Here is a 26,176-nt window from a genome sequence, read left to right as displayed (position 1 = left end):
TAATTCATTCTTCTCCAGTAATTGAGTTTACCTCATCACATGGCTACTCAGCTACAGACGACATTTTCTGTCTTTCCCTTTATAGCTAGGTAAAAGCCATGTAATTTGTTTTACCAAATGAAATATAAGCAAAAAGAGACATGTGCATCTTCCTCATAACTTGTTTGATAGCCTTTTCCTTCCTTTCCCCACCTCTTCTTTGGGCTAAAACTTGAAGTGGTGACTTTGCTTTGACAATACCTAAGAAATGAAAGGAATCCTGATCTCTGAATTACCAACCTCTAATGTGGTTACTAATATCACTAGATTTTGGGAATTCCATTACAGTAACTTAGCTTATATTAAAGACAAAAATAAAACTCACTACCCAAAAAGGTAACGGAGAAAGAATATTTATGTATTTTAAGCAAGAACCAAGATAACTAGCTTGAATACTATGGTACCAAGCTTATAACAAAGTTACTTTAAATTTCACCCTGAACTCTAGTCAGCTTCCAACTACAGGACAGATTGAAAATATTATGCACAGTGATCAGAAGCTTTACTTTTAACATTAGCTTTAATATTGCAAAAAAAATATCATGACACTTTTTCCCCCCACAACTGATAAGGGGGTGATTAGTTCTGTTCTCAAGGGTCCTTGCTTTTTAAGAAAACTTGTGTGATGCCATACTCAGTGTCATTACAAATCTTTTCTCTAGAAAAGGTTGTAACTCACAACATTCTACAAAGAAAAACATTAAATCTCCAGCTGAGTAATCAGTACACAGGTACTTGAAAGTATATTCAAGAATCAGCATGTACCCTTTTGTATCAGCAAAAACTAAAAATGGAAAAAAATCTTCAATTTGAGTTAAGATGTGGGATTCAAAATTTTAAAATTAACACGATTATGTCATTTTTCTCTCTATATATATTTTCACTTTGACATTGTTTCTATATCATCTTATCTATTTCTATATACTATTGACTCCCACATCTATTACTTCTAGGGGCCAAATCTGGGCTCCAGAGCCATGTATCCTAAATCCACATGACTCATTTTATTGCTGCTGTTATGGATCCCCTGTGCTTGCCTTTCAAGACCTTGGTCCATCAATTTTCTTTACCCTTCCATCTCTTCAAATAATCCACCCCCTCCCCTCCTAGATCATTTCATCAGATTAAATATGGGTAACTCTATCTTAAACAAGCAAGAAAACAAAGAAAAACCCTAGACCTCACATCACCCTCTTATTTAAATTTTTCTTTCATTGCTTAATATTATAAAGGAGTTATCTACACAGCCTGCTGTTTCTATGTTCTTACCTCCTGTTCATTAGTGTTATCCACTAATCCCTTCACTCCACATAAACACCAAGATCACTGTTTCACACACAAGAAGAGCAATGGGGTAAACACTGGAAAAAACAAGTTTTAATCTTGGTCCAGCTGTGATGTAACTAAGGCAATTAATCTTTCTTCAACTGATTTTCTGAACCATAATATGAGGAAATTAATTTAAATCCTTCTGGTTATAACTTTCTGAGGATTTTATAGATGCAGGAATTTAGTTGCCACTTTTATTCCTTTCATGATTAGAGACAAGAATGATGTGAAAATGGTATACCCAGCTTTCTAGGAGGAGCCAAGGTTTTGGTAGCCCATGTGGTATCCTGAATATAAAAGTCCGCTTCCAAGTCTAAATTCATTAAAACGAAATTCAAATGGCATTTTGAGAATTATAATTTGTACATTTATAATTTCTAACACGTACTTTCTACGTGGTTTTGAATCTTCTTAGAAAGGAGCTGTGTGACTGTGTGTGTGCGTGTGCGTGTTGGTATGGTGGGGGGATTAAGGCCCAGCCCCTCCCTCACAAACACTGACTCCATTTCTACGGATTCCTTCCAAATGGAGCCCAAGAAGAACTACAAGGAGTACAAACATGGCCTACAGGGCAGACTCAAAGGTAGAAGATCCAGGTTGCCTCTATAAATGGATATAATTTCCTGCTTCATTTCCATGCTGTACTGCCTCACATCAAAACAGAATACTTGACCAGAAATGAGAAGGCTTACACACCTGAGCAGCAACCAAATTTACTCAGCAACCAAGCCACAGAACTCATACAGATGGACCTCTCTCTGCTTTGGTTTAATAGATCCAATAAAACATTTGCCTTTTATTCAAACCCAGACTAAAATTATAAACATAAGTACGAGAGTCAGAGTATGGTTAGATTTAAAAAGCAGAGTCATATGGTCAAAAGTGTAGCTCCAAAGGTAAAGAGTGGGCCTACAGTGAAGGTGCCCATGTAGACCCCCTCCTGTGTAGCACATGCAAATCCGGCCACAGCATGCAAATACCAGACTTGGGCACAAAAACAATGACACATTTCAAACAACACTCACCCTCTAGATTCTCCAGAAAGGAAGTGGACATGAGAGCTCACTGTGGTTAGGCCATTTCTCTGCTGAACCTGATGGCTGGTGTTCCAAGTCAGACATAAACTGGTCTGTGTCAAAGAAGACAACATCACTACTGAATGGAACAAACCAGAGGGTAACAATCTACTACATGCCCAGGCTTTTTTTTTTTTTTTTTAGATTTTATTTCTTTATTTTCGGGGAGGGCGGGGAGGAGAAAGAAAGGGAGAGAAACATCCATGTTGACAGAAACACTGATTGGTTGCCTCTTGTATACCCCCAACTGGGGACACCTGGCCCACAATCCAGGCATGTGCCCTGACTGGAATTGAACCAGTGACCTTTTGGTTTGCAGGCCAGTGCTCATCCACTGAGCCACACCAGCCAAGGCCCCAGGCTGTTTTTGTTTCTGTTTTCCTATAATCAAGAGGAATTTAATTGTCCTTCATCTGTAAATCACTGCATAAAATTGCTCCCCACATTTTACAAAATATGAATACTGGAGTCCTGAAACTTTAGGAGGTAATAACTGATTTTCTAAAATTAAAAGGACAATAATTTGGAAAGTTATAGTGAGGGGTTTTTAGTGATTTAAAAGATAGACTGAGTTTTAAATAAACTAGTTTTTATTATTCCATTAGCTCTATTAGTAGTTCCCAAATTCCTGTCTATGGCTACATCAAAATTATCCAGGTTTTTATTTTTATTTAAATAAAAATCTAAATTCCTGGGTTCTACTTCAGACCACGGAATCAAAATGTCTAAGGGTAGGAGCCCAGAAAACTACATGCACAGGAAAAGTTAAGGGGAGTCACAGAAGAATATTATTTAAACTAAAGTTCAATCCATTAGCAGGTTATGAAATCAATTCAGCAAGCTAAAATCAGTATTTAACAAAATAGAAAAAATATAAACAAAATAGAAGATAGCAGTCAGCATTTTTTTTAAATGAAGGGTAAGTATTGATTTGTGAGATATTTATGTTAGGTGTATATGTTTTTGTTATGTCCTGTGTCATGCTATAAAACTTACTTTTTATCATGGGAAGCTGTCATAAATGTTTGAAAATCATTATACTCAGGAAGAGTCACTACTGATCAGTTTTGTGACAGTGGCCGACACAACTGGATGCTCAGTTAGAATCCAAAATAAAATGAGGCAAAGCTTCCTCCTTTGAACTATAAGGAATTATTTTTGGCCTTTTCTATACAACTTCAAACAAAAGGACCTAACCATGAATTCTAGAAGAATGCCTTTTCACCTTGGAAAAGAAGATGAAAACAGTAATTAATACCCTCATCTTAGGCAGATAAAGAAGGGAAAACAAAGGAGGAGTCAATCTGTGCAAAATGCAGCCTCACTGACAGGGTGAAAACAAAAACCAGAAATCTTTGGTGCTTAGGCAAAATTTTTCTGCCTTAAGCTAAATTTGAGATCACTAAGCCTAGTCTTCAGGAGTGATTTAAAGATTCTAGTATGCGCAAAGTAATTTAAAGGCTGAAGAAACATTGCCAAGTCCCTTTCTGAGGGTGCCCAACCTTCACAACTAAATCCTCCAAAACAGACTTGAAGGTGTTATGGAACATGTGATTCCAAGGAAAATGGCACACAAATGAGAAGCAGCTCTGGAACAAAGGTAAGAGGCCAAGAGATACTGGGGGCTTTTGTGGGTTGGCTCAAGCAGTAGTCATTTTAGACTGTGCTTATGGAAACTTGCAATCCTCGAAATACCTTTCTAGTTCCCTGAACACTACTGACAGCTCCAAAAATTACTGAATTCATTTTTTCCTATCATAAAAACTTTGCCCAGATATCTAAAGAAGAATTAACAACAGTCCTTGAACTCCTCCAAAAAATTAAAGAGGAGAGAACACTTCCTAACTCATTCTAAGGCCAGCAATGCACTGATTATCAAAGTCAGACAAAGGCACTTCAAGAAATCTAGACCATCCTTTGTGAATATAGATGCAAAAATCTTCAACAAAATACTAGCAAACTGAATCCAGCATTGTATCAGAAGAAACCTAATCTGATATTATGACCAACTGAGATTTATTTCCAGAATGTAAGGATGGTTCAAAATATGAAAATCAATTACTACAATGAAGGAAAAAACCCCCCACATATATTCATTTCAATTGATGCAGAAGAAGCACTTGACAGAATTCAATGCCGTTTAAAAAAATCACGCAATAAATTACAAACAGAAGGGAATTTCCTCAAAATGAAAAAGGCTGCATATGAAAAACCCAAAGATAACATTATACAAAAGACTGAAGCTTTTGCCCTAAGATCAAGAACATAACAAGGATATCCACATCTGCTACTTCTATTAAACACAAGGCTGGAAGGTCTAGCCAGAGTAATTAAGTTAAAGAAATAAAAGGCATCCAAAGCCACAGCCAGCATCACATTTAATGGGCAAAAACTAAAAGCGTATCTCTTAAGATCAGGAGTAAGACGGGGATGTCTGTTTTTAACATAGTACTGGAAGTACTGGCCCCCAGCAATCAGACAAGAAGAAACAAAAGGCATCCAAATTGGAAAGGAAGAATTAAAACTGTCATTCACAGATGCTAATAAATGAATTTGGCAAAGTGCCAAGATACAAAATTAATATTCAGAAATCAGTGGCATTTCTATATACCTACAATGAACTATCAGAAAGGGAAACTAAGAAAATAATCCCATTCACTACTGCAACAACAAAAGAAATAAGGTACCTAGAAATAAATTTAACTAAGAAAGTAAAAGACCTATACTTGGAAAAGTATAAGGCATTGAAGAAAGAAAATGAGAAAGATACAAATAAGTGGAAGCATATACCATGTTCATGGACTGGAATAATTAACATCATTAAAATGTTCATCCCACCCAAAGCAATCTACAGAATAAATGCAATTCCTATTATAATACCAAGGGTATTTCACATACCTAGAACAAATTTTCCAAAATTCAAAAAATTTATTTATTTATTTTTAGAGTGAGGGGAAGGGAGGAAGAGAGGGAGAAAAACATTGATGTGAGAGTGATACATCTATTGGTTACCTCTCACATGCCCACAACTGGGGACATGGCCTGCAACCCAGGCATGTGCCCTGACCTGGAATCGAACTGGCAACCTTTGGGTTCACAGTCTGGCACTCAGTCCACTGAGCCACACCAGTCAGGGCACCAAATATTTATATGGGACCAAAAAGATCCCAAATAGCCTCAGCAATTTTGAAAAAGAAGAACAAAGTTGGAGGGATCACAATACCTGATATTAAAATATACTACAAGGCCACTGTAATCATAACAACCTGGTACTGGCATTAAAAACAGGCATACAGATCAATGGAACAGAACAGAGAGCCCAGAAACAAGCCCACACCTATATGGGCAAATAATATATGACTAAGGAGGCAAGAGCATACAATGGAGTGAAGACAGTCTCTTCAATAAATGGTGTTGGAAAAATTGGACAGGTACATGCAAAAAAAAAAAAAAAAAAGAAAGAAACTAGACCATCAACTTATACCATGTAAAAGAATGAACTGAAAATGGGTAAAAGACTTAAATGTAAGTCACGAAACCATAGAAATTCTAGAAGAAAACATAGGCAATAAAACATCAGACATTTCTCATAGCAATATTTTTGCCAATATACCTCCTAGGGCAAGAAAAATAAAGGAAAAAAATAAACAAATAGAAGTACATCAAACTAAAAAGCTTCTGCATAGCAAAAGAAACTATCAACAAAATGAAAAGGGAAGCCAGTGTATGGGAGACCACATTTACCAGTGATATATGTGATAAGTGGTTAATTCCCAAAATGTATAAAGAACTTACACAACTCAACACCAAAAATACCAAAAAATCCAATTAAAAAAGGGCAAATGACCCGAATAGACATTTCTCCAAAGACGACATACAGATGGCCAAAAGACATGTGAAAAAGTTTTCAACATCCCTAATAATCAGAGAAATGCCAATTAAAAACCACAATGAGATATCACCTCACACATGTGAGAATGGCTACTCTCAATAAATCAACAAACAACTGCTGGTGAGGATGTGAGAATCTTCATGCACTGTCGGTGGGAATGCAGGCTGGTGCAGCCACTGTGGAAAACAGTATGGAGGTCCCTCAATAAATTTAAAATGGAACTGACTTCTGACCCAGAGATTCCAATTCTGGGAATACATCCTAAGAATCCAGAAACACCAATTCAAAAGAATATATGCATCTTATGTTCACAGCAGCATTATTTACAATAGCCAAGTCTGGAGACAGTCCAAGTGTCTATCAGTAGATAAGTAGATTAAAAAGCTGTGGTACATTTACACAATGCAATAATACACGGCTGTGAAAAAAGAAGGAAACCTTACCTTTTGCAACAGCATAAATGGACCAGGAGATTATTATGCTAAGTGAAATAAAGCAGTCACAGAAAGACAAGTACCATATGATCTCGCTTATATGTGGAATCTAATAAACAAAATAAACTGCCAAAACAGAAATACAGGCATGGACACATGGAACAGGCTGACAGAAGTCAGAGGGGAGGGGAAAGAGGGAGGACAGGATGAAAGAAGGTGAAGGGATTAGCTAAAGAACATATATGCACAATCCATAGACACAGACAACAGTGTGGTGATGGCCAGAGGGCAGGTGAGGCAGGGGCTGGGTGGAGGTGGGCAAAGGGGGGGTGATAGTGTCAATCAGAAAAAAAGAAGAAAAAAAGGCATCCAAATTAGAAAGGAAGAAGTGTAACGATCTCTATTCACAAATGACATGATCTTATACATAGAAAGCTCTAAAGAATCCACATACAAAAAAATGTAAGCACTAATAAATTAAATTAGCAGTTGTAAGATAAAATTAACACACTAAATTCAGTTGTATTCTATATACTTTCAATGAACAATCCAAAAAATAAATTTTAAAATTAATTGCCTTTTATAGTAGCATCAAAAAAATAAAAGGAATTAGCCAAGGAGGTGAAAACTTTGTGCACTGAAAACTATATAAATAAATGAAAAACATTCAATGTTCATGGATTGGAAGACAATGTTAAGATGATATTAATACCCAATGCAATGTACAATTCAATGCAATCCCTATCAAAATCCCAACAGTGTTTTTTGCAGGAATAGAAAAACCAATCCTGAAATTTACACAGAATCTCAAAGAATCCTGAAGAACTAAAACAGTCTTGAGCTACAAAGCTATAGTAATCAAAACAGTGTAGTATTGGCATAAAGACACACAGACCAAAGAAATAGAATAAAGATCCCAGAAACAAAACCTCAGGATATATGGCCAATTCATTTCCCAACAAGGTTCTCAGACCATTCGATGTGGGAAAAGGCAGTCTTCAACAGATGATATAGGGGAAACCTGATATCCACATGCAAAAGAAAGGAAGTTGGTCTCTTACCTCACACCATACACAAAATTAACTAAAAATTGATTAAAGACCTAAACACAAGACCTAAAAGAATAAAACTCTTAGAAGAAAACAATGGGCAAATTTTCATGACCTTAGATTAACAATGAGTTCTTAAGTATGACACTAAAAACACAGGCACCAAAAAACAAAAAACAAAACAGATAAGCTGAACTTCCATCAGTTAAAAACATCAAAGGACAATACCGAGTGAATGAAAAGATAACCCATATAATGGGAAAATATATTTGCAAATAATATATCTCATATGGGATTAATATCCAGAATATATTAAAAAAACTCCTGCAACTTAATAACACTCAACCAAAAAATGGGCAAAAAATTTGAGTAGACATTTCTCCAGAGAAGATGTACTTAATGACTAAACAAACTCATGTAAAGATGCCCAACAAAACTAGTCATTAGGGAAATACAAATCAAAACTACAATGACATACCACTTTATACCCATTTAGGATGGCTATTATTTTTTTTTTCAGTCTTTCAAGGAAGTTCATTTAAGGTACAAGAAAATTTCCAAGATTGCCCTGGCTGATGTGATTCAGTGGACTGAGTGCCTGTCTGTGAACTGAAAGGTCGCAGGTTCGATTCCCAGTTGGGGGTGTGTGAGAGGCAACTGACTGATCTTTCACACATTGATGTTTCTCTCCCTCTCTTTCCCTCCCTCCTGTCTAAAAGTAAATAAAATCTTTAAAAAAAGAGAAAAATTTCAAGATTGACTACATGGAAAAAGCAAAATACACAATAGTATACATAATGTGGTAGTAAAAATAAGGAAAAAATACACAATTGTTATAAATGCATAAAACAGTTCTGGACTGACAGCCAAGAAACTAACTGGTAACTCCAATTGCCCATACAGAGGTCAATTGGGTACCTTTACTATTTTAACACATGAATGCATGACTTTTTCAAAAACCCAAATGAGATAAAATTTAAATACTCCCATTCTACATAAAGTCATCTACAGATGTTTTATTTTTTTAAAGATTTTATTTATTTATTTTTAGACAGAGGGGAAGGGAGGGAGAAAGAGAGGGGGAGAAACATCAATGTGTGGTTGCCTCTCATGTGCCCCCCACTGGGAACCTGGCCTGCAACCCATGCATGTGCCCTGACTGGGAATCGGACCAGCAACCCTTTGGTTCACAGGCTGGCACCTCAATCTGAGCCACACCAGCCAGGGCTACAGATGCTTTAAAACAAAATTTTTTTTAAATTTACGTATTTTTAGACAGAGGGGAAGGGAGGAAGAAAGAGAGGGAGAGAAACATCAGTCTGTGAGAGAGACATCGATCAACTGCCTCTCACACACCCCCAAACCAGGGACGTGGCCCACAACCCAGGCAAGTGCCATGACTGGGAATCAAACTGGAGACCTTTTGGTTCGCAAGCCGGCACTCAATCCACTGAGCCACACCAATCAAGGCTACAGATGCTTTTAAATACACAAGATGATTATAAGGCACTTTGTTCTACATTCTTGTAGATATAAAGCTCAAATGTCTGAAACCATCTCTCAACCCTTCCCTAACCTCCACCAGAATTAAGATTTTTCACATTTTTCCTCCTGTCTAGATAGACAAACTAATGGTAGGCTTTATAAATGTAAAAAAAAAAAGTCATATATCTTCAAGCAGAAAAGAGTTATTTACAAATATTTACCTAAGTTTTATCAAATGCTAAGATCCCTGGCAAGATTTCTTATTTGAAATATTTTTGCCTCACCTTGACCAGTGTGGCTCAGTTGGTTGAGCAGCATCCCACAAAGCAAAAAGTCACCAGTTTGATTCCCAGTCAGGGCACATGCCTGGGTTGTGGGTCAGTCCCCAGTTGGGGCACATGCAAGAGTCAACCGATCAATGTTTCTCTCACACACAGGTGTTTCTCTCCACCTCTTTCTACCTCCCTTCCCCTCTCTCTATAAACAAATAAATAAACTCTTTAAAATATTTTTGTCCCTGTAAATGATCCATTTTCAAAGGAACTCAAAAATAAAATATGAATTTTAAAATAGAATACCCGTTAGACACTGGCTTTATATCTTACACATGGCAGACAAATACAATGACTGTTTATTGTGATTACAGAGGTGAGATTATATAATCAATTACAGCTACTTCAAAAACCACTGAACACATGTGACACCATCTACATTTCAGACAGACCTGGATTCAAATGCCAGTCCCTGTGTTGTGGCCATATAATACTGAGAAAGTACTTCAGCTCTCTGCACCACATCTCTAAAAATAAAGCTAAAAATTCACTTTTCAAAGATAGTAGGGAAAAATTAACGAGCTACTGGCAAAATACCTAGCACAGTGGTCAAAAAAAGTTTTATTATCAAAAGAGTAACCAGAGTTCATTAATTAGTTTTAAATATACTTTTGAAGTGAACTTATTTGGAAGACTTTTGATGTGCTGGTTATTTAGTGGTAGATGTCTTGGATTTTTCCCAGCTTGTGAGTCTGAAAATTAAATTTTATTTTTTTAAATTTTCTTCTTATGTACACATATGCCCAAGAGTGGTCATGTGTAAGGTCTTGAATTCCCATCATGGTGCACTCTACATGAGACACAATCCAAAAGACTTTACTTATGCCTGCCTCTGGAATTATAAACCATAAATATGTCTGAGGCTAAATGGTACATGCATGCTTTCCAGGAGGAGGATTCATGAGTTACCCAGAGTCCCATTTAAAGGAGAAACTTCAGTATTATCTACCTCCCTCCAGCCCAGGGCCCCTAACTGATTATAATACCTCATTTGTGACATACTCTTACCATTGACTATGCAGGCCTTTCTTTTGTTTTATTTATCTAAATACAATAAACACCAGTGAAATGAGTATCCTATAGGTGAAATAGGACATTGACAATTTACCTCTCTGCTCCACCATGCCAGCCTCCCGCTTCCCCCAATTCAATATAACCACCTGAATCTTGTGTTTAACATGCCCCTGCTACTTGAAAGCAGACTCTTCTTCTTGTCACCTACATACAGAACTGCAGCAGCTGAGGTCACATCTACAGCCCCTGTTTACAGTCAAATTAGCAATTGCCCTACATTCAGGATCAGCATGTTACTGCACGGAGCCTGCAAGTGGCAGTGTCAGTTTTCACCACAGCAGCAGGTCAGGCTATATTTAACATGTGCTCTCCTCTCTGCTGAAGGGCTGCAGCTGCGGCTGCTAGTTTTTGAAGAAAGCAGGACAAATGGAAACTGAGGGACTCTAAGGGAAAGTTGTAACTGGATGCAGTTAGCTCAATCACAAATTAAATGGGTCTGTATTTAAAGGTCTAAGACAGTCAAATTTAACAATACTATAATCTTTATTAAAATGCTTAAAATACAGCTGTGACGACTGCTCTATTTCTGTTCTGTTTTAATGTATTATTATACCATTTGATCCAAAAACTGGAACATACATACTATAAAGCACAGAAATGTTTAGGAAAAATTACAGCTCCAGGCATACAAAGTAATGTATCAGTAAAAAGTCACTGATAGTACTTTTATAGATGTAGAACACACTTTTCAAGCAGGGGTCATGCTACATAGCTAGCAAAGAAAAAAGAAAATAGCAAAACAGTTTTGAATAATGCTCCCAATGGTAGAAAAAGTAGACATTACAGACTTAGAAGAAGACTGCTTGAAAAAGAACATGGTTTGCTAAAGGTCAGTATTCTGTTGTTATTACTCTGAGGAATCCTCCTGAGGAGGGAGCCAAACTACTCTGAAACAGAAATGCTTTCTGGGACTCTTCCAAGCTTGGAAGGTTGATTATGGGAGACCAAAATCACCTCAATGAAACTGAACAAGGATGGTTGTGAAGTTTAATAGTGGGTTCCAAAAACAACCTATCGAAAAGCCATAGGGGGAGGCAAGGGGAAAGAAAACATGTGATTTAGTCACACTTATGACTCACTAAATCTATATCGAGATGGAGCTAAGAAAACTCCCTGCACAAGCTAAGAAAATCTACACAAGGAGGATGACAGTCCCAATCCTCTATTATGAGCTGGCAAGAGTGTATTTATTCCCTTCCAAAACTGCACTATGAAAAGAAACTAAAACAAAATACCAGGGTTCAAGCAGAGGTGAACTACCGTGTTTGTGAGGGTGAGGGGAGGGTGCAGTTGCTAGAGTGTTTTTAAGACTGGGAGACATCAAGATTTCACACATGTGAAAGGCTATTACAGAAGAAGGATTAGATTTGTTTTACATGAATCCAGAGGCATCAGAGCCCACATAAAACAAAGACAGCTGGAACTCAAAAGCCTCTCAGATGTTCCAAAGAATCTGGCAAGGAAGAGACACACAGGAATACAGTGTCACCAGGGACACCAGAGTATGAACTGTGGTGTGATACAGAAGAATGGAGTAGAGACTAAAACTTCATTTATACTGAGAATCTAACATCCTTAAGATTGCCCTGGCTCCTCTCACAAACCAAGGCTCTACAGACAAATTCCACTTCTTTCATCTATCCTACTTGCTCCTCACCTGCAGTCTCAGCCTGTAGCTCGAAGAGAAACGTGACTGCAGATACTGGAAAGACTCCTAGGGTACTGAATTAGGGATCAGGAGGCTTTGCTATTAGCTCAGTGTGTTACCCTGGATGAATAATTAGGCTCTACAGAACTCAAATCTTTATAAAATGAGGGAACTGTATTAGGATATTTCCAACTCTAAGTCTTGAATTTCTGAGCTGAGGTGCACTAGTTACCTCCTCTGTTAAATCTCACTGAATTTACAATAAAAAATTAAACTGGTACTGTCCACATTTCTAAAACTAACAGTCAAGTAATACTCGAATGATTCCTAACAAACTCCATCTTACTTAAAAACTTAAAAACTAAAAAGAATATTTTAATCTTTAACATAATTTTTAAAAAGGAGGGGTTAAACAATATAAAATAGAAACAGGATTAAAGAAGTTATTAGGATTAGATGATAAGTATATTTAACTAGCATACCACAAATTAAAAAAAATTGTGTCCTCTGTTTGTAAGACTTTGTACTTAATAGTTAACACAACATAGAAAAGTTAAAAATAAAACTTGAGCTCAGGCTAGCTTTAAGTGCTATGGACAAAATGAAAAGGGAGTTCTACGAAACTAACTTCACAGGCTGATCTGACGATAAATTCCTAACTGGGCAGGTCATGGTTGGTAGTCATGCCCCAGGCCTATAACTCCTTCAGTGAAAGGTTTTAAGCCAGCCCTACCATTGTTCTTGTACGTGTAGGATAACACACCTTTGAAATACCAGCAGTCATACCCCTAAAAGGGGGTAGCCCCCAAGAGGGCACATAATTTCGTTAACTCTCCTGTAATCCAATCTCTGCCTTGCTTTCTCTGATCTTCCATGTACTTCCTCCCTTAATTTCAAATACCTAAAAGAAGCTGCAAAACTGTTATTCTCAAGAGCATTTGAGATCTTGCTCCTTGGCATATGTTGTCAGTTTGGCTCCAATAAACTCTTATGAAAATTCTCTACAGGTTTGGACATTTCTTATGTCAACAGTGCTTCTAATACTTTTTGGCATGCTCAATGGCTTACTTTTAAAGCTTGCCAGAAAGGAGACATTTAAATACTATGGAGTTCATGACCTATGAAATATGTTTTTAAAATGAATTTATATTAAAACTTTGCATAACTATAGGATTTTCTAGGCATCTAGAATTTTACCTTCAAAGGCAAATCCCAAAAATATAATCAATGAGTCAGCTGACTAATAAAATTTCAAGAGTTCAAGCTAAGCATCAAAAATGTAATTTACAAAAATTGCATCCATAATCTGAGGTGCTCTGGAGTGCATTTCAGTTTTTCCCCCCTCTTCAATGACCACTAGCACTACTGAGCTTCTATCAAGTCTCCTGATAGGTGGCAATGAGGGAATTCAATAGCCAATCCTTGTCTTCTGTGGAGCTACAATCTGGGAACTTTTCTTGATCATGTGTTCTACACAATGAATGGAGCAAAAATAAAATCACTTTTATACTTGTTCTCAGAGACCTTATCTCTCTACATTCTGTTTTTGCAACACATCTTCACACATTCAAAAGGTAAAATAAAATTTTCACAAAACCTTTCTACAAGTTCCAATTTGCTGCCCCGCCCCCACCTCTCCAAAATCACTCAATCTATGATAAATGAGAGAAACTATGTTCCAGCTTTGGTCTCTTTTTAGAAGAAAAAAAAAAGTCTTCATTTAGAAAGAAAATGAGCTAGAATACCTTTGAGACATGCTCAATATATCTCATGTCTTCTGTTTCATCACAAATGTGTGGTAGGTTATCATTCAAGGTCTCACCTTTTGTTCCAAGGATTAAAATTCTACATATAAATATTTTTTTCTAAATATAAATCTTAAAAACACTATGAACAGTTGGTCTAAAACTGCCAAATGAGCACATAGGTAACATTTTAAAAGCCTGTGTATATTTGGAAAAGCCTTTATTTATTTAAAATCTGTTTTGCATTAAAGTAGTAGCCTCCTCTCTACCTGGTGTTCATTATTAAGCAAGCAATGACACTTATGCCAACTGTGCATAAAGAGAAGACAACACCAGAGCCCTCTACTACCAGTGTAAGTGTGACCAGATACAGTTGTGAAAATGTGTTCAAGCAGTAAAATTCTGCATACACATTCACAGAGAACATTCTACTAATCTCTAAGGAATTTGTGTTTTTTTTTTTTAATTTTATTTATTTTTAGAGAGGGGAAAGGAGGAAAGGGGCAAAGAAACATCAATGTGTGATTGCCTCTTGAGTGACCCCCACTTAAGACCCAGCTCACAACCCAGGCATGTGCCCTATCTGGGAATTGAACTGGTGACCCTTTTGTTCACAGGCTGGCACTCAATCCACTGAGCCACACCAGCCAGGACTAATCTCTAGGAATTAAAGTTTGAGGGATTCCCTTTAGCAGAGAGTTCTAACCATCAAGCCTGTTGCTGATGAGAGATAGCGGTAAAGCTCCAAGAAAAAGACTAGAGTGAAAAGATCTGATTCCAGTCTCAGCTCTGCTACTCATCAATTGTGTGACCTTCAGAAAGTCCAATTCTTTAAAAGTCACTATCTGCCCTGGCCAGGTAGCTCAGTTGGTTAGTGTGTTGTCCCAATATGCCACAGTTGCAGGTTCGATCCCTGGTAAGGGCACACACAAGAAGCAACCAATGAATCCATCAATAAGTGGAACAACAAATCATTATTTCTCTCTCTCAAATCAATAAATTAAAAAAAAAATTTTTAAAGTCACTATCTCAGAGATAAAGGATTAGTGAAGGTTAAATTGAAAAATGAACAGGAAAACATTATATAAATTGTAGGTATTGCTTCAGTTTACACAAATACCTTCTCTCACACACAAAAGACCTGGCATATCATCCCCTTATTGCTTTGAAAGCCATCCTCTGCTATGCTGTTCACCATCCAGCCACAGACAATCAAGCTTTCCCAGACACAGTTCTATGCTTCTGCTTGTTATCTGACTTGCTCTCTGATCCTCATTTTGAAAACATATACTCATCCTCCAAGGTGAAAGTCATCTCAAGGTAGACTTGATGAATCCTTATGGAATCTGTCACATTTCTCTGATTTCCTAAAGTGCTTCTCTAATATATCTTAGTGATAAGTGACTCAGACACACTGTATTGATAGTTGTGTACTGATCTGATGGTAAAGACCCGGGAGGGGGCAGTATCACATTTTACTTACCTTCCTTTCCCCTTATGCTTGGTATTTGAAATTTAAGACCAGTTTTGCAACTAAGTAGTAAAGCCAGCCTTTCTAGATATGTCAAGGAGATGACTGAGCTTAAATTATTTTTCTACAGATTAATACAAAACCAGAGAGAACTGAAATTCTACATCCACGTTTCAAAATCTTTAGAGTTTTCATATTGAATAATACTTACACGTAGCTTTCATCACTGAATTCCTATTTAGAAAAAATTTCACTACCATATAAATGATGATAAAGTCAAGAATAAACCCTAAAACTATTACCTGAAAATTATATTTTGGGGAATTTTCATTTGTTAAAACAACTAACATTCCAGAGTTTGTTCCCCAATTTATTAATTTTATAAAAAAACAGCTGGCAGGTGTGACTCAGTGGATTGAGCACTGGCCTAGGAACCAAAAGGTCACCAGTTTCATTCCCAGTCAGGGCACATGCCTGGGTTGTGGGCCAGGTCTCCAGTTGGGGGCATGTGAGAGGCAACCACATATTGATGTTTCTCTTCCTCTCTCCCTCCATTCCCTTCTCTTTAAAGTAAATAAATAAAATCTTAAAAAAAAAAAAAAAAGAAAAACAGAGGTCTACATAACAACTTGCTATATTTATATAAAGAACTTTTTACTTTGGTGCCAACAGCAACAAACCAGTCCAATCTTGTACTATCTCCACTATCTGACTCAGCAAGCTAGAAGGGCCACAAAGGAGCAGGTTCTTCACTTGTGTAAGTCTCCTCAAGGGCAGGAATTCTATCTTGACACATTCCTAGTATCTCCAGCATCTAACTCTGCCCTGCAAATAGATGGCATTCTTCAATATTTACTGAATTAACACTCCTGAATTCCACTCTCTAGTCAATGTGACCTTACTATATGTTCTGGAAAAAAAGATGCCCAGCAAATCTCATATCCTCAATTCCATCACAAATGGGTGGTAGATTCTCACCAAGTTCTCACACTTTGCAACAGATACTAGTGGTAAAAAAGTCTACAGCATGGATTTTCAGGTCTATTCTTAATATAATATATCAACATACCTCTAGTAACAACTTTGAAAAGCCCAACCACATGCTTATAAGCAACCTATGGTAGCTTTCTCATTACTCTTACTTAGAGAAGGAAGTTTCTGGAAGGAAGTCTCACTGCTTCAAGAACCTAAAGATGAACTTACCATCATCTAAAGTGATGTCCTGTAGACCAATTGTTGAAAAGTTAGGTTCCTGCTCTTCAGGTTCAGGTTTAATGTTCACAGTTGCTTTGTCAGATGAAAATGAAGCTGGATCACACAAATTCTGACATATTAAGGATGAAGGTGCAGAAAGACCTCCCTGACCTGTACTTTGTGCTTGAGTTGAATGCTGTCCAGAATGCACTCTGGTGGCTAGAGTTGGTGATGAGGCAGTTCCTGAGCTAGGAGATTGGTAAGGCATAGGCTGCAGCTGAGGAGACGGGGGTCCAGAAAGTGGTGAACTAGCCAGGGGATGAGAAGCTGCTGGGGAAACTGTTGTAGCAGACCCTAATTGTGAAGAACCATATGTAATGGACTGTAACTGAGGGGAAGGCTGACCTGTGACCTGGTCAGCCACTGGAGAAGAAAGAGATCTTTGTCCTGTGTTTGAACAATGGTATTCCATCGACTGCAGATGAGGCAGGGTATGCACAGAATGAGGTATATGGGTTAAGATATGTCCTGGTGAGGCTGAGTTTGAAGAATGAAAAGGTATGGATGATGGTGGTTGGCAGCCAAGATTTATTAAACTAGGAAGAGCTGCATCTTGCTGAAACAAAACTGGAACAAATTCCTGACTAGAGGCAGCATTAATAGGAAGACAAGTTGGTCCATTGTACACAACATTAGTTTGCATAGGCTCATAGGAAGACCCCACAGGAGGTGGTGGTGTGACTTGAAAAGGCTGGTGCATGACTGAAGAAGGTATCATGTGCTGCTCTTTACCAGCACTCTCATCCCTGCACTGCAACTGTGGCAGATGAGATGATGTTACCATGGATGCATATGTTTGCTGGATGGGACAAACCAAGCTTCTCTGTGCTGACAGTACACTGTCACATCCGTGTCCTGTATCTGAGGAAGGCCTCTGGGTCTGGGCAGGATGAGGCACAGGCAATGATGGAACTGAAGCCAAGTCAATTTCCTCTCTGTGTTCTTGCTTCATCAAAACTGGAAAAAAAGAGATTAAATCAAATGCCATTATATAATAAAAAAAATATTATAAGCCTTCATTCTAGGCTATACAACAATAGCACAAATCCAAGTCACAGAGTGCCTGTGACAATGGAGAGAGAATGCAAAAAAAGAAAAAGAAAAACAACCACCTTCAAATGCCTTCGGAGAAGGCAGATAATATAAAATATGTGAAGTCAACAAGCATAAGGCAACAGGGAATGGTTCCTGCTGTAAAAGTATTCAAGTGAATAAACAACAACAACAAAGGCCATGCTTTTAAGCATTGCAGCATACTGTATTATCAATGAAGATTTCACTTTATCATTCCATCAAGCAAAACAAAATATAAATATCAGCTATTATCCCTCATCACATAAAAACAGTGCAGATTCATGTTTTAAGATGAGTCAACCCAATGAAAGGACTATTCAAAGTAGGATCAATGCATTTTGCTTATTTTGCTTAATATGTACACCAAAACAGAAAAGAACCACCAGTTGATTTGTGTGTCAACACAACTGATTTCACTGTTTCTCTTAGCAAGCACTTCACTCCACTTTTCTAGAAATTATCTACTTTAGCTTCATATTGAAGTGCTATAATTCATTTAAAACTAATTTTCCTAAGTTCACATCTCCTTGTTCCTTTCAAGTTTGTACTTATTAACATAATTAAAAATTTCATAATCTTCACAAAATAGAACTACAGTTGACCCTTGAACAACACAGGTTTGAACTGTGCGAGTCCACCTACACATCAATTTTTTCCAATAAATATCTGTGCTGTTTTGAGAGTCTGCGGATGGGGAGGGTCGAATGTAATTCATTTTACATCAAAAGAAAATAACTATGAGACCCAAAGCAAGGTAAAAATCTCATTTGACCATTTACCAAATCCTTGCCAAGTACAATTCTTTTCACGTTAAGTGTGGTTTTAATCTGAGGAAGTGAATGCTGGTAATATCTTTTATTGTAGAAGAGGCAACTAATGAAGAACTTGTTTGGGGGTATTTAGGTTCTACACTTTAGTCTGGCTTCCTAGCAAGAACAGCATGGGCTCATCATTTATCCACTTAAACCTCTAAAGCTGGCAACTGGTGACCCAACAACCCCAAGGACAGAGAGAAAAGTATATCCCCAAACCTCTTGTTGCTTCTGTCACAGTGCTCATATTCCTGACCCAGTCCTCCATCCAGCTTCTGATTCTTGTTCAGGTGTTCCAAATACAGTTCACTATGTCTACTGGCTCCTGATCTAATGCCTTTTTTTTTTTAAACCCTCACCTGAGGATATGTTTATTGATTTTAGAGAGAGAGGAAGTTGGGAGAGAAAGTGAGTGAGAAAGAAACATCAAACCCTGGCTGGCATAGCTCAGTGGATTGAGCGCGGGCTGTGAACCAAAGTGTCGCAGGTTCGATTCCCAGTCAGGGCACATGCCTGGGTTGCAGGCCGTGATCCCCAGCAACCGCACATTGATGTTTCTCTCTCTCTCTCTTCCTCCCTTCCTTCTCTAAAACTAAATAAATAAAATCTTTAAAAAAAATGCTTCCTTAATATTTTTTTTTTTAAAAAAAGAAGAAACACCAATATGAGAGAGAAGCATTGATCGGTTGCTTCCCATATGCACCCTGACCAGGGATTGAACCCACAATCTAAGTATGTGCCCTGACCTGGAATTGAACCCGCAAACTTTTGGTGTGTGGGATGACGCTCCAACCAACTAAGTCACCTGGCCAGGGTTCTAAAGTCTTAACGTACTTATTTTTCTTCTGAGTTTGGCAGAACTAGAGATTTCTCCCTGGACCAGTGAATTTTTTCCCCTCTTCTATTTCAACTCTACTCTGGTCCCAGGAAAACCACAGTACATTCTATACCCAAAGTTACAGTTCTACATAAGGAGGGAGAATATCAAGAAAGCCTACTCTCATCCTTGAGCAGATGAGGCCTGCACTAAAAAGGAGACAGAGGGACTGAAAACTACAGTGTAACATCCATCTTTTTTTGCATGATCCAAACCTTATTTCTATGTTCCTGACTCGTATCTTCATAGATAGACTGAGAGTTCTGCTTTGCTAAACCAAGTGTATTTCCACACTGCCAAACCAAGTATCACCCTTTGGTATGTAAGGGATTCAGACTCCAACCCGACTGAAAGGAAATTCCCATTGCTCATCTATGGTAACTTACTCTTGTTTGGAGGGACATAACATTCGAGAGACCTTACAATATCTAGAATGAGCTGAGTTTTAAAACAGACTAACTCTACCTTTTGTGTTATATGTGCTCCTTTTCAAATCTAGCATGTTGATGGATGGAGTGATATAGAAAAATTCACTGGTGTTATGGTTTTCAAAGTATGAGAAGCCTCATGCTCTTCTTCAATTAGTGAATGTAGAAGAGTAGAATCCAAAGAGTAGGAACTCTCTGAATTTCCTCTTCCAGCACAAATAGGGCACCTAAACTTGCTTTCCTCCTTTTTTTATATATTGGCTTTTTGCATAAAAATTGAAGAATAAAATAACTTAAGCAATTTGAAAATCATTAATTTGGCTGTATATCCTCATTTCATAGAAAGGTTAATCAGTGGGTACAGTCTGGGGAAGAACTGAGGTCTGATATCCATCCTGATTGTAAAGGAAGTTTTCTCTCCCAATCAAAACCACCACAATCCAAAAGTCAGTCTGTCCAGTCAACTATTTACAACACAGAATATATTTTCCCACAGGCAAAATACTGTATTATACACAAGAATCTGGCTCTAATGCTGCCCTTAAAAGCTCCATTATTCCAAAACCAGAGCTCAGATGATACCTCCAGTACAAGAAACTTCTCCTAGGCTTCAGATGGAGACACATGCCCCTCAACAACTTCAGGGGTGCTGGGGTAAGGGTGAGGCTCCCCCATCAGACGTTCTGGAGCTGGTGGCTGGGAAGAAGTTCAGGCAACACCACTAAAAAAGAGCTCTGTGCTCTATTAACTATCTTCATCTTATAAAGTAAATTGATTGTGAGACAATGCTAAATAACATTTTTAATTTTCAAAAAATTTGAAAGATTCAGACATTTGCAATTAATGATTATTTTTCTACTCACATTGATATTGGTCAAATCCCTATTGCTAGGGGTTGCCAAAAAAAATAACTAACAAATCCAGCCCTGGCTGGCGTAGCTCAGTGGATTGAGCGCGGGCTGGGAATCAAAGTGTCCCAGGTTCGATTCCCAGCCAGGGTACATTCCTGGGTTGCAGGCCATAACCCCCAGCAACCGCACATTGATGTTTCTCTCTCTCTCCCTCCCTCCCTCCCTTCCCTCTCTAAAAATAAATAAATAAAATCTTTAAAAAAAATAACTAACAAATCCTTTAATAAAAAAACAAGAAACTTATGACTACCTAAAATTTTTGTAGGTAAAATTTTAATAGGAATTATTTGCCACAAACATAAAAGGCTAAAATATTTAATATAAAAAACTCACACAAATTAATAAGACACATGAAATAACTCTAACATAAAGACAGGGTCAAATACTAGGATACAAAGAAGCTATAAAAATTCTGCAGAACTCTATCTGCTGATGAGAAAAAATAAATATGCTCATACTACAAAATTAGTATATATATTGTTCCATTTCTATTTTTCAAAAGTTGTGTCTATATATGGGTTAAAAGGATCTAGAAGGACAGAATGCTAGTTTCAGATGGAAGAAAATTTGGGTGTTTTAAAATATTTTCCCAACTTGTCTTTATAAAAAATTCACAGTAATGTATTTGTTTTTATAAAAATTTTATTCAAAATTTCATAAAAAAAAGTCAAATGCTACAGAGAAAAAAACAGCAATCAACCAGAACAAGGACTGTCCAAACACTACTGCGTGTCCGTCCATTCTTCCTTCTGTTAATATGCCACCTGATTTGTATTCTGTCAACTGTAAGGCCAGTGATGACAGCTGTAGTCCAATCCAATATTCTCTCTGCACTCTGAGGGCCCCACTGATTTTCATTCTCTCATGGAATGCTGGTAAGGACACTGACTTTATATTGTCCTCTTGGTTTATGAGCTAACAATGTAAATGCATTACATTCTTCTTTCTGTTTATCATTCAATTACTACCACTATGACGGTGGTAATCAAAACCTCTAATCTGCCGACACTATTGTTCTCCCCATCCATTCCCAGAGGCCCTCTCCCTTCTTATTCAGGTTAGATTTTACAGTCCACATCTCAACAGCATTTGATAAGACTCCTGGACTGTATCTCATTAGTTGCTCTTTGTAACAACTGTATCAAACTTCTCCACACTCTTCAAACTGCCATATCACCACACTCCCCTCTGCTCACAACAGGAGTCTTCACATGTCATTATTTACAGGAAAAAAAAATGACGCTATCATATGGAAACCCCCTAAATTATCCAATACTATATCTACAAACCTTCCTAATGCACATCCATCGTGTTCATCTTCTTTACCTTCCCTCCTGTTCTCCTATCTAAGGCTCATTCTAACTTCTGTATTTTAAATCCTGTGTCCTTCCAACTTTCTCAGGAGCCTGATAATCCTTTATCCTCATTAATGCTCTCTCCTTTGTGCATTCAAAACACTACCTATTGAATTACCCCCCCCACAAAGATTTTATTTATTTATTTTCAGAGAGAGGGGAAGGGAGAAAGAGGGAGAGAAATATCAATGAGAGAAAGAAACATTGAATGGTTGCCTCTTGCACACCCTGAACTGGGGACCTGGCTGGGAATCCAACTGGCGACCCTTTCGTTTGCAGACCAGTGCTCAACCCACTGAGCACATTAACCAGGGCAAATCACCTTTTGAACATTAAGCCCCTCATACATACATACAAACACACACACACCCCTCACTCTCCACAGCTTCACAGCTAGTAATTTGAAAACACTGAGCACTGACATCTTACAGAGATAGAAGAAATATGGGGAAAATAATTTTATTTTTAACTTTTTAATGTATTGAGTATATATGACATATAACATTGTGTAAACTTAAGGTGTATATGTTAATTTGATATATTTATATATTGTAGAAAAAATATTTGAGCCCTGGCTGGCATAGCTCAGTGGATTGAGCGTGGGCTGTGAACCAAAGTGTCGCAGGTTCGATTCCCAGTCAGGGCACATGCCTGGGTTGCAGGCCACGGTCCCCAGCAACCACACATTGATGTTTCTCTCTTTCTCCCTCCCTTCCCTCTCTAAAAATAAATAAATAAATTCTTAAAATAATAATAATAATATTTGAAACACAAATTTGATGTCATCCCCTGTTAAACCTCACTTCTTGCAGTACAAAGGGCACAAGGGGAGTTCACACATATTCACACACACCTGCCCTTCCTGTAGTACCGGTGATTTTTGGTAGCTTCTAAAAAACAGACTCAAATCTACATTCAAATTTCTAATTTCCTTATAATAAATGACTACAAAATAACAACTGATAGCATATCTAACATTTAAAGTCAACACAAGCTTTAGAGATTAGACATATGTTGGAATTTTTACTGATTATAAACCACCCTACCTTGAACACTGTAATATAGGATTCATCGAATAATTTTTTATTCATTATGAAAGAAAGGTCTGTAGTAAACCATCACAACTCCTCATACCTGGTGTGTAAGTAAAACGTTGAGACTGGCTTTTTTTCCTCTTGCCATTGCAAAGATAAAAGTGCACCTGCACTGCAGCTGTAACTGCTGGGTTATGATATGGAGGAACTTCAAGGACAATGTGAGCCTAAGGAGCATGGAAAGCAAGATTGTGTTACACTCAGAACTAAAAATGAAACGCACCTGCTAAACTCAGCACTACATAAGCCTTAGATCTACCCAGGCCCTTCCATCATAGATCATTATGCAGAACAACTGATTATGTCTGGAGATATATTCTATGGATACTTCAGTCTATGGACACTTTAAAGAGATAAGCTCTTTAAAGTTAACCGTTAAAGAGCTTTTTGTTCCTTCAATTGGGTTTCTTATAGTAGAAGTAAGAAGTCTTATATACTTTGAAGTAAAATATTTTGTTCAAATGAATATTACAGGTGAATATTACAGGCAGAATGTAGAGCTCCTTGCCCCTAGCTAAAAAGTGGTTACATTTATACAGTCCTAAAATTACATTCAGCCCTTTGAAGACAACCCATGAGGCTGATGTGGCCCCAGGTGAAAATGAGTTTGATACCCCTGCTATACATCTTAACTTATGTCTGTTCTTGTTTTTAATCAGGTTTCTTATTTCCCAAGTTATGTTATATTCAGATTTCTTATCTTAAATTTTATATTCAAAATGTTCTAAATTGTCAATACACTAAATTTGTATCCATATAAAAATAATTTTACACAAGTAGTGTGAAAACCTTTAGCTCCAAACCGAATGCAGTCCTTAACATTACTTCCCCAAAGTCTCAGAACAGCACTGTGGGAAGTGGTATTCTCTATTCCAGAAAAGATCCTGTCTCCATGCCAACCAGGAAGGAACCACAGCTTTGTGTTGAATCCTGAATGGCCTGATGCTGAGGAGTTGGAAATAGAGAGGGCTTGTCCTCTTCCTATTTCTGCCTACTATATATGGTCTTTACTGAATTTGTTTGATTTTTTCACTGAGTTCAAAGAAATAAATTAATGATAACTTCACTAAGAAACTTCCAATAATCTTTCATTTCTAATTTTGCCTATCCTATATACAGAAAGGTGAAAGACATGAGTGAGCTTTCATAAACTTTGACTATCAGGAAGTTATCTCGTATCTAAATTTCTAAATATTTTAAGTCACTTTCCTATTACTCAATAGATAAAAGACTCCTCATCTACAACATAAGCAGCACTAATTTTCTCATTAAGCTTCTTAAATATCTCTGAAGAAATAAGTTAAATTTCTTACCCCTTGACATTTTTCCCTGATTATTTTCCCTTCCACCTCCCACTGAGGCCGTCCATCTGTTGAAAGAAACAATTTACAGTTAAAAGGAATTCAAGTCACAAAGCATATAAATAAAATCTAATCTTATTTAGTATCACAAATTTATTGGCAAAGGCCATCTGTTTCTCACTGACTTCCACAAAGATCTTGGGATGCCTGGGTTAGCAGGCCTCATTGAGTTTATTCTACTAAGTGATATTTGAAAATCCTGTGGGAGCATCTCCACCAAGAGGTGGCCAACTTCTGCTAGTATGCCTTAAGTAATGGAAAATTTACTTTCTTACCACGTAACCTATTTCCTCTTTGGACAATAATTGCTGCTGGAAAGCTCTTTGTGATAGATCAAATCTGTCTCCTTAAAATATCTAACACTTGTCAAGTACTACTCCTTGCAGCCACCACACATAGCTGTTTAAAAGCAGCTACATTTGCTTGTGTCTCGTTTCCTGTTGGCTAGCATCTCCAATTCTGCATCTATCCTTTATACAATAGTTTAGTCTTCCTGGTCACTCTTTGAATATTCCTCCAGTGTGACCATCTCCCTCCAAATGCCCCAGGCCCAGGACTGAATAGCCCAGGTGAGAAATGACCCAGCACTGCAGACAATAACTAAAGCTCTTAGTAACCTTATGCAGAGATGATGTGTCTCTGTTAATGAAAGTTTTCTGAGGCAGCTGCACCATGTTCCCTCTTACATTCGCTGTGTGTATTCAGAAGTGTCCCTCAGTTTGCACATTTCCTACTGCCGAGCTCAAGCTCCCACAACTTGCACCTATGCAGCTGCCCTCCCAAACCCTTGTTACGTTAATTTCTCCCCGCTAGACTTCGTTTTCTTAGATTGTTTCGTTTGTCAAGATCTTTTTTTTTAAGATTTTATTTTTATTTATTTATTTATTTTTTAAAGATTTTATTTACTTTATTTTTAGAGTTGGAAGAGGGAGACAGAGAGAGACATCAATGTGTGGTTGCTGGGGGTCATGGCCCGCAACCCAGGCATGTGCCCCGACTGGGAATCGAACCTGCAATGACTGGTTCGCAGCCTGCGCTCAATCCACTGAGCTATGCCAGCCAGGGCTATTTATTTTTTTAGAGAGGGAAGGGAGGGAGATAGAGAGAGAGAGAAACATCAATGTGTGGTTGCTGGAGGTTATGGCCTGCAACCCAGGCATGTACCCTGGCTGGGAATCGAACCTGCGACACTTTGGTTCACAGCCCATGCTCAATCCACTGAGCTACGCCAGCCAGGCATCAAGATCTTTTTGGACACTGATGGTCTTCTAAAAATGGGCTTCTAGACTTTCCAGATTTCTGTTACCTAAAGATCCATCCAGCATATTTTCTGTCTCTTCATCCCAAGTGAACTGCTTACCTGGGGAGAGTCCCACCTGCTACTAAAGCTCTCCTTCCAGTCTGATGAACTTCTGTTCTAAAGTATTGTTTTTACA

At 37.7% G+C, this 26,176-nt stretch overlaps 2 protein-coding genes across 4 annotated transcripts in view; both read right to left on the bottom strand.

Annotated features, from left to right (window-relative positions):
• Window positions 1–26,176, bottom strand: part of NFATC3 (nuclear factor of activated T cells 3) — a 103,385-nt gene that overhangs the window by 9,093 nt on the left and 68,116 nt on the right. Inside the window, exons 7-10 of one of the 2 annotated variants that reach the window (XM_028501945.2) lie at window positions 24,693–24,748; window positions 23,420–23,546; window positions 16,778–17,785; window positions 2,394–2,497 (exon numbers count right to left, since the gene is read on the bottom strand). In XM_028501945.2, coding sequence (XP_028357746.1) covers window positions 2,397–2,497; window positions 16,778–17,785; window positions 23,420–23,546; window positions 24,693–24,748 — 1,292 coding nt within the window. In that variant the 3' untranslated portion in view covers window positions 2,394–2,396. The remainder of the gene's footprint in view (window positions 1–2,393; window positions 2,498–16,777; window positions 17,786–23,419; window positions 23,547–24,692; window positions 24,749–26,176) is intronic. The other variant, XM_028501944.2, reaches the window with a different exon arrangement.
• DUS2 (dihydrouridine synthase 2) overlaps window positions 23,496–26,176 on the bottom strand; it is a 112,893-nt gene continuing 110,212 nt past the window's right edge. For both annotated transcript variants that reach the window (XM_028501738.2, XM_036012050.1), the window contains exons 22-23: window positions 24,693–24,748; window positions 23,496–23,546 (exon numbers count right to left, since the gene is read on the bottom strand). The gene's annotated coding sequence lies outside the window, so the exon portion shown is untranslated. The remainder of the gene's footprint in view (window positions 23,547–24,692; window positions 24,749–26,176) is intronic.

This window comes from Phyllostomus discolor, chromosome 12, assembly GCF_004126475.2.
Source record: "Phyllostomus discolor isolate MPI-MPIP mPhyDis1 chromosome 12, mPhyDis1.pri.v3, whole genome shotgun sequence".
Lineage (NCBI taxonomy): Eukaryota > Metazoa > Chordata > Mammalia > Chiroptera > Phyllostomidae > Phyllostomus > Phyllostomus discolor.
Note: the sequence above shows the minus strand (reverse complement) of the source record. Positions and strands in the feature narration are given on the sequence as shown.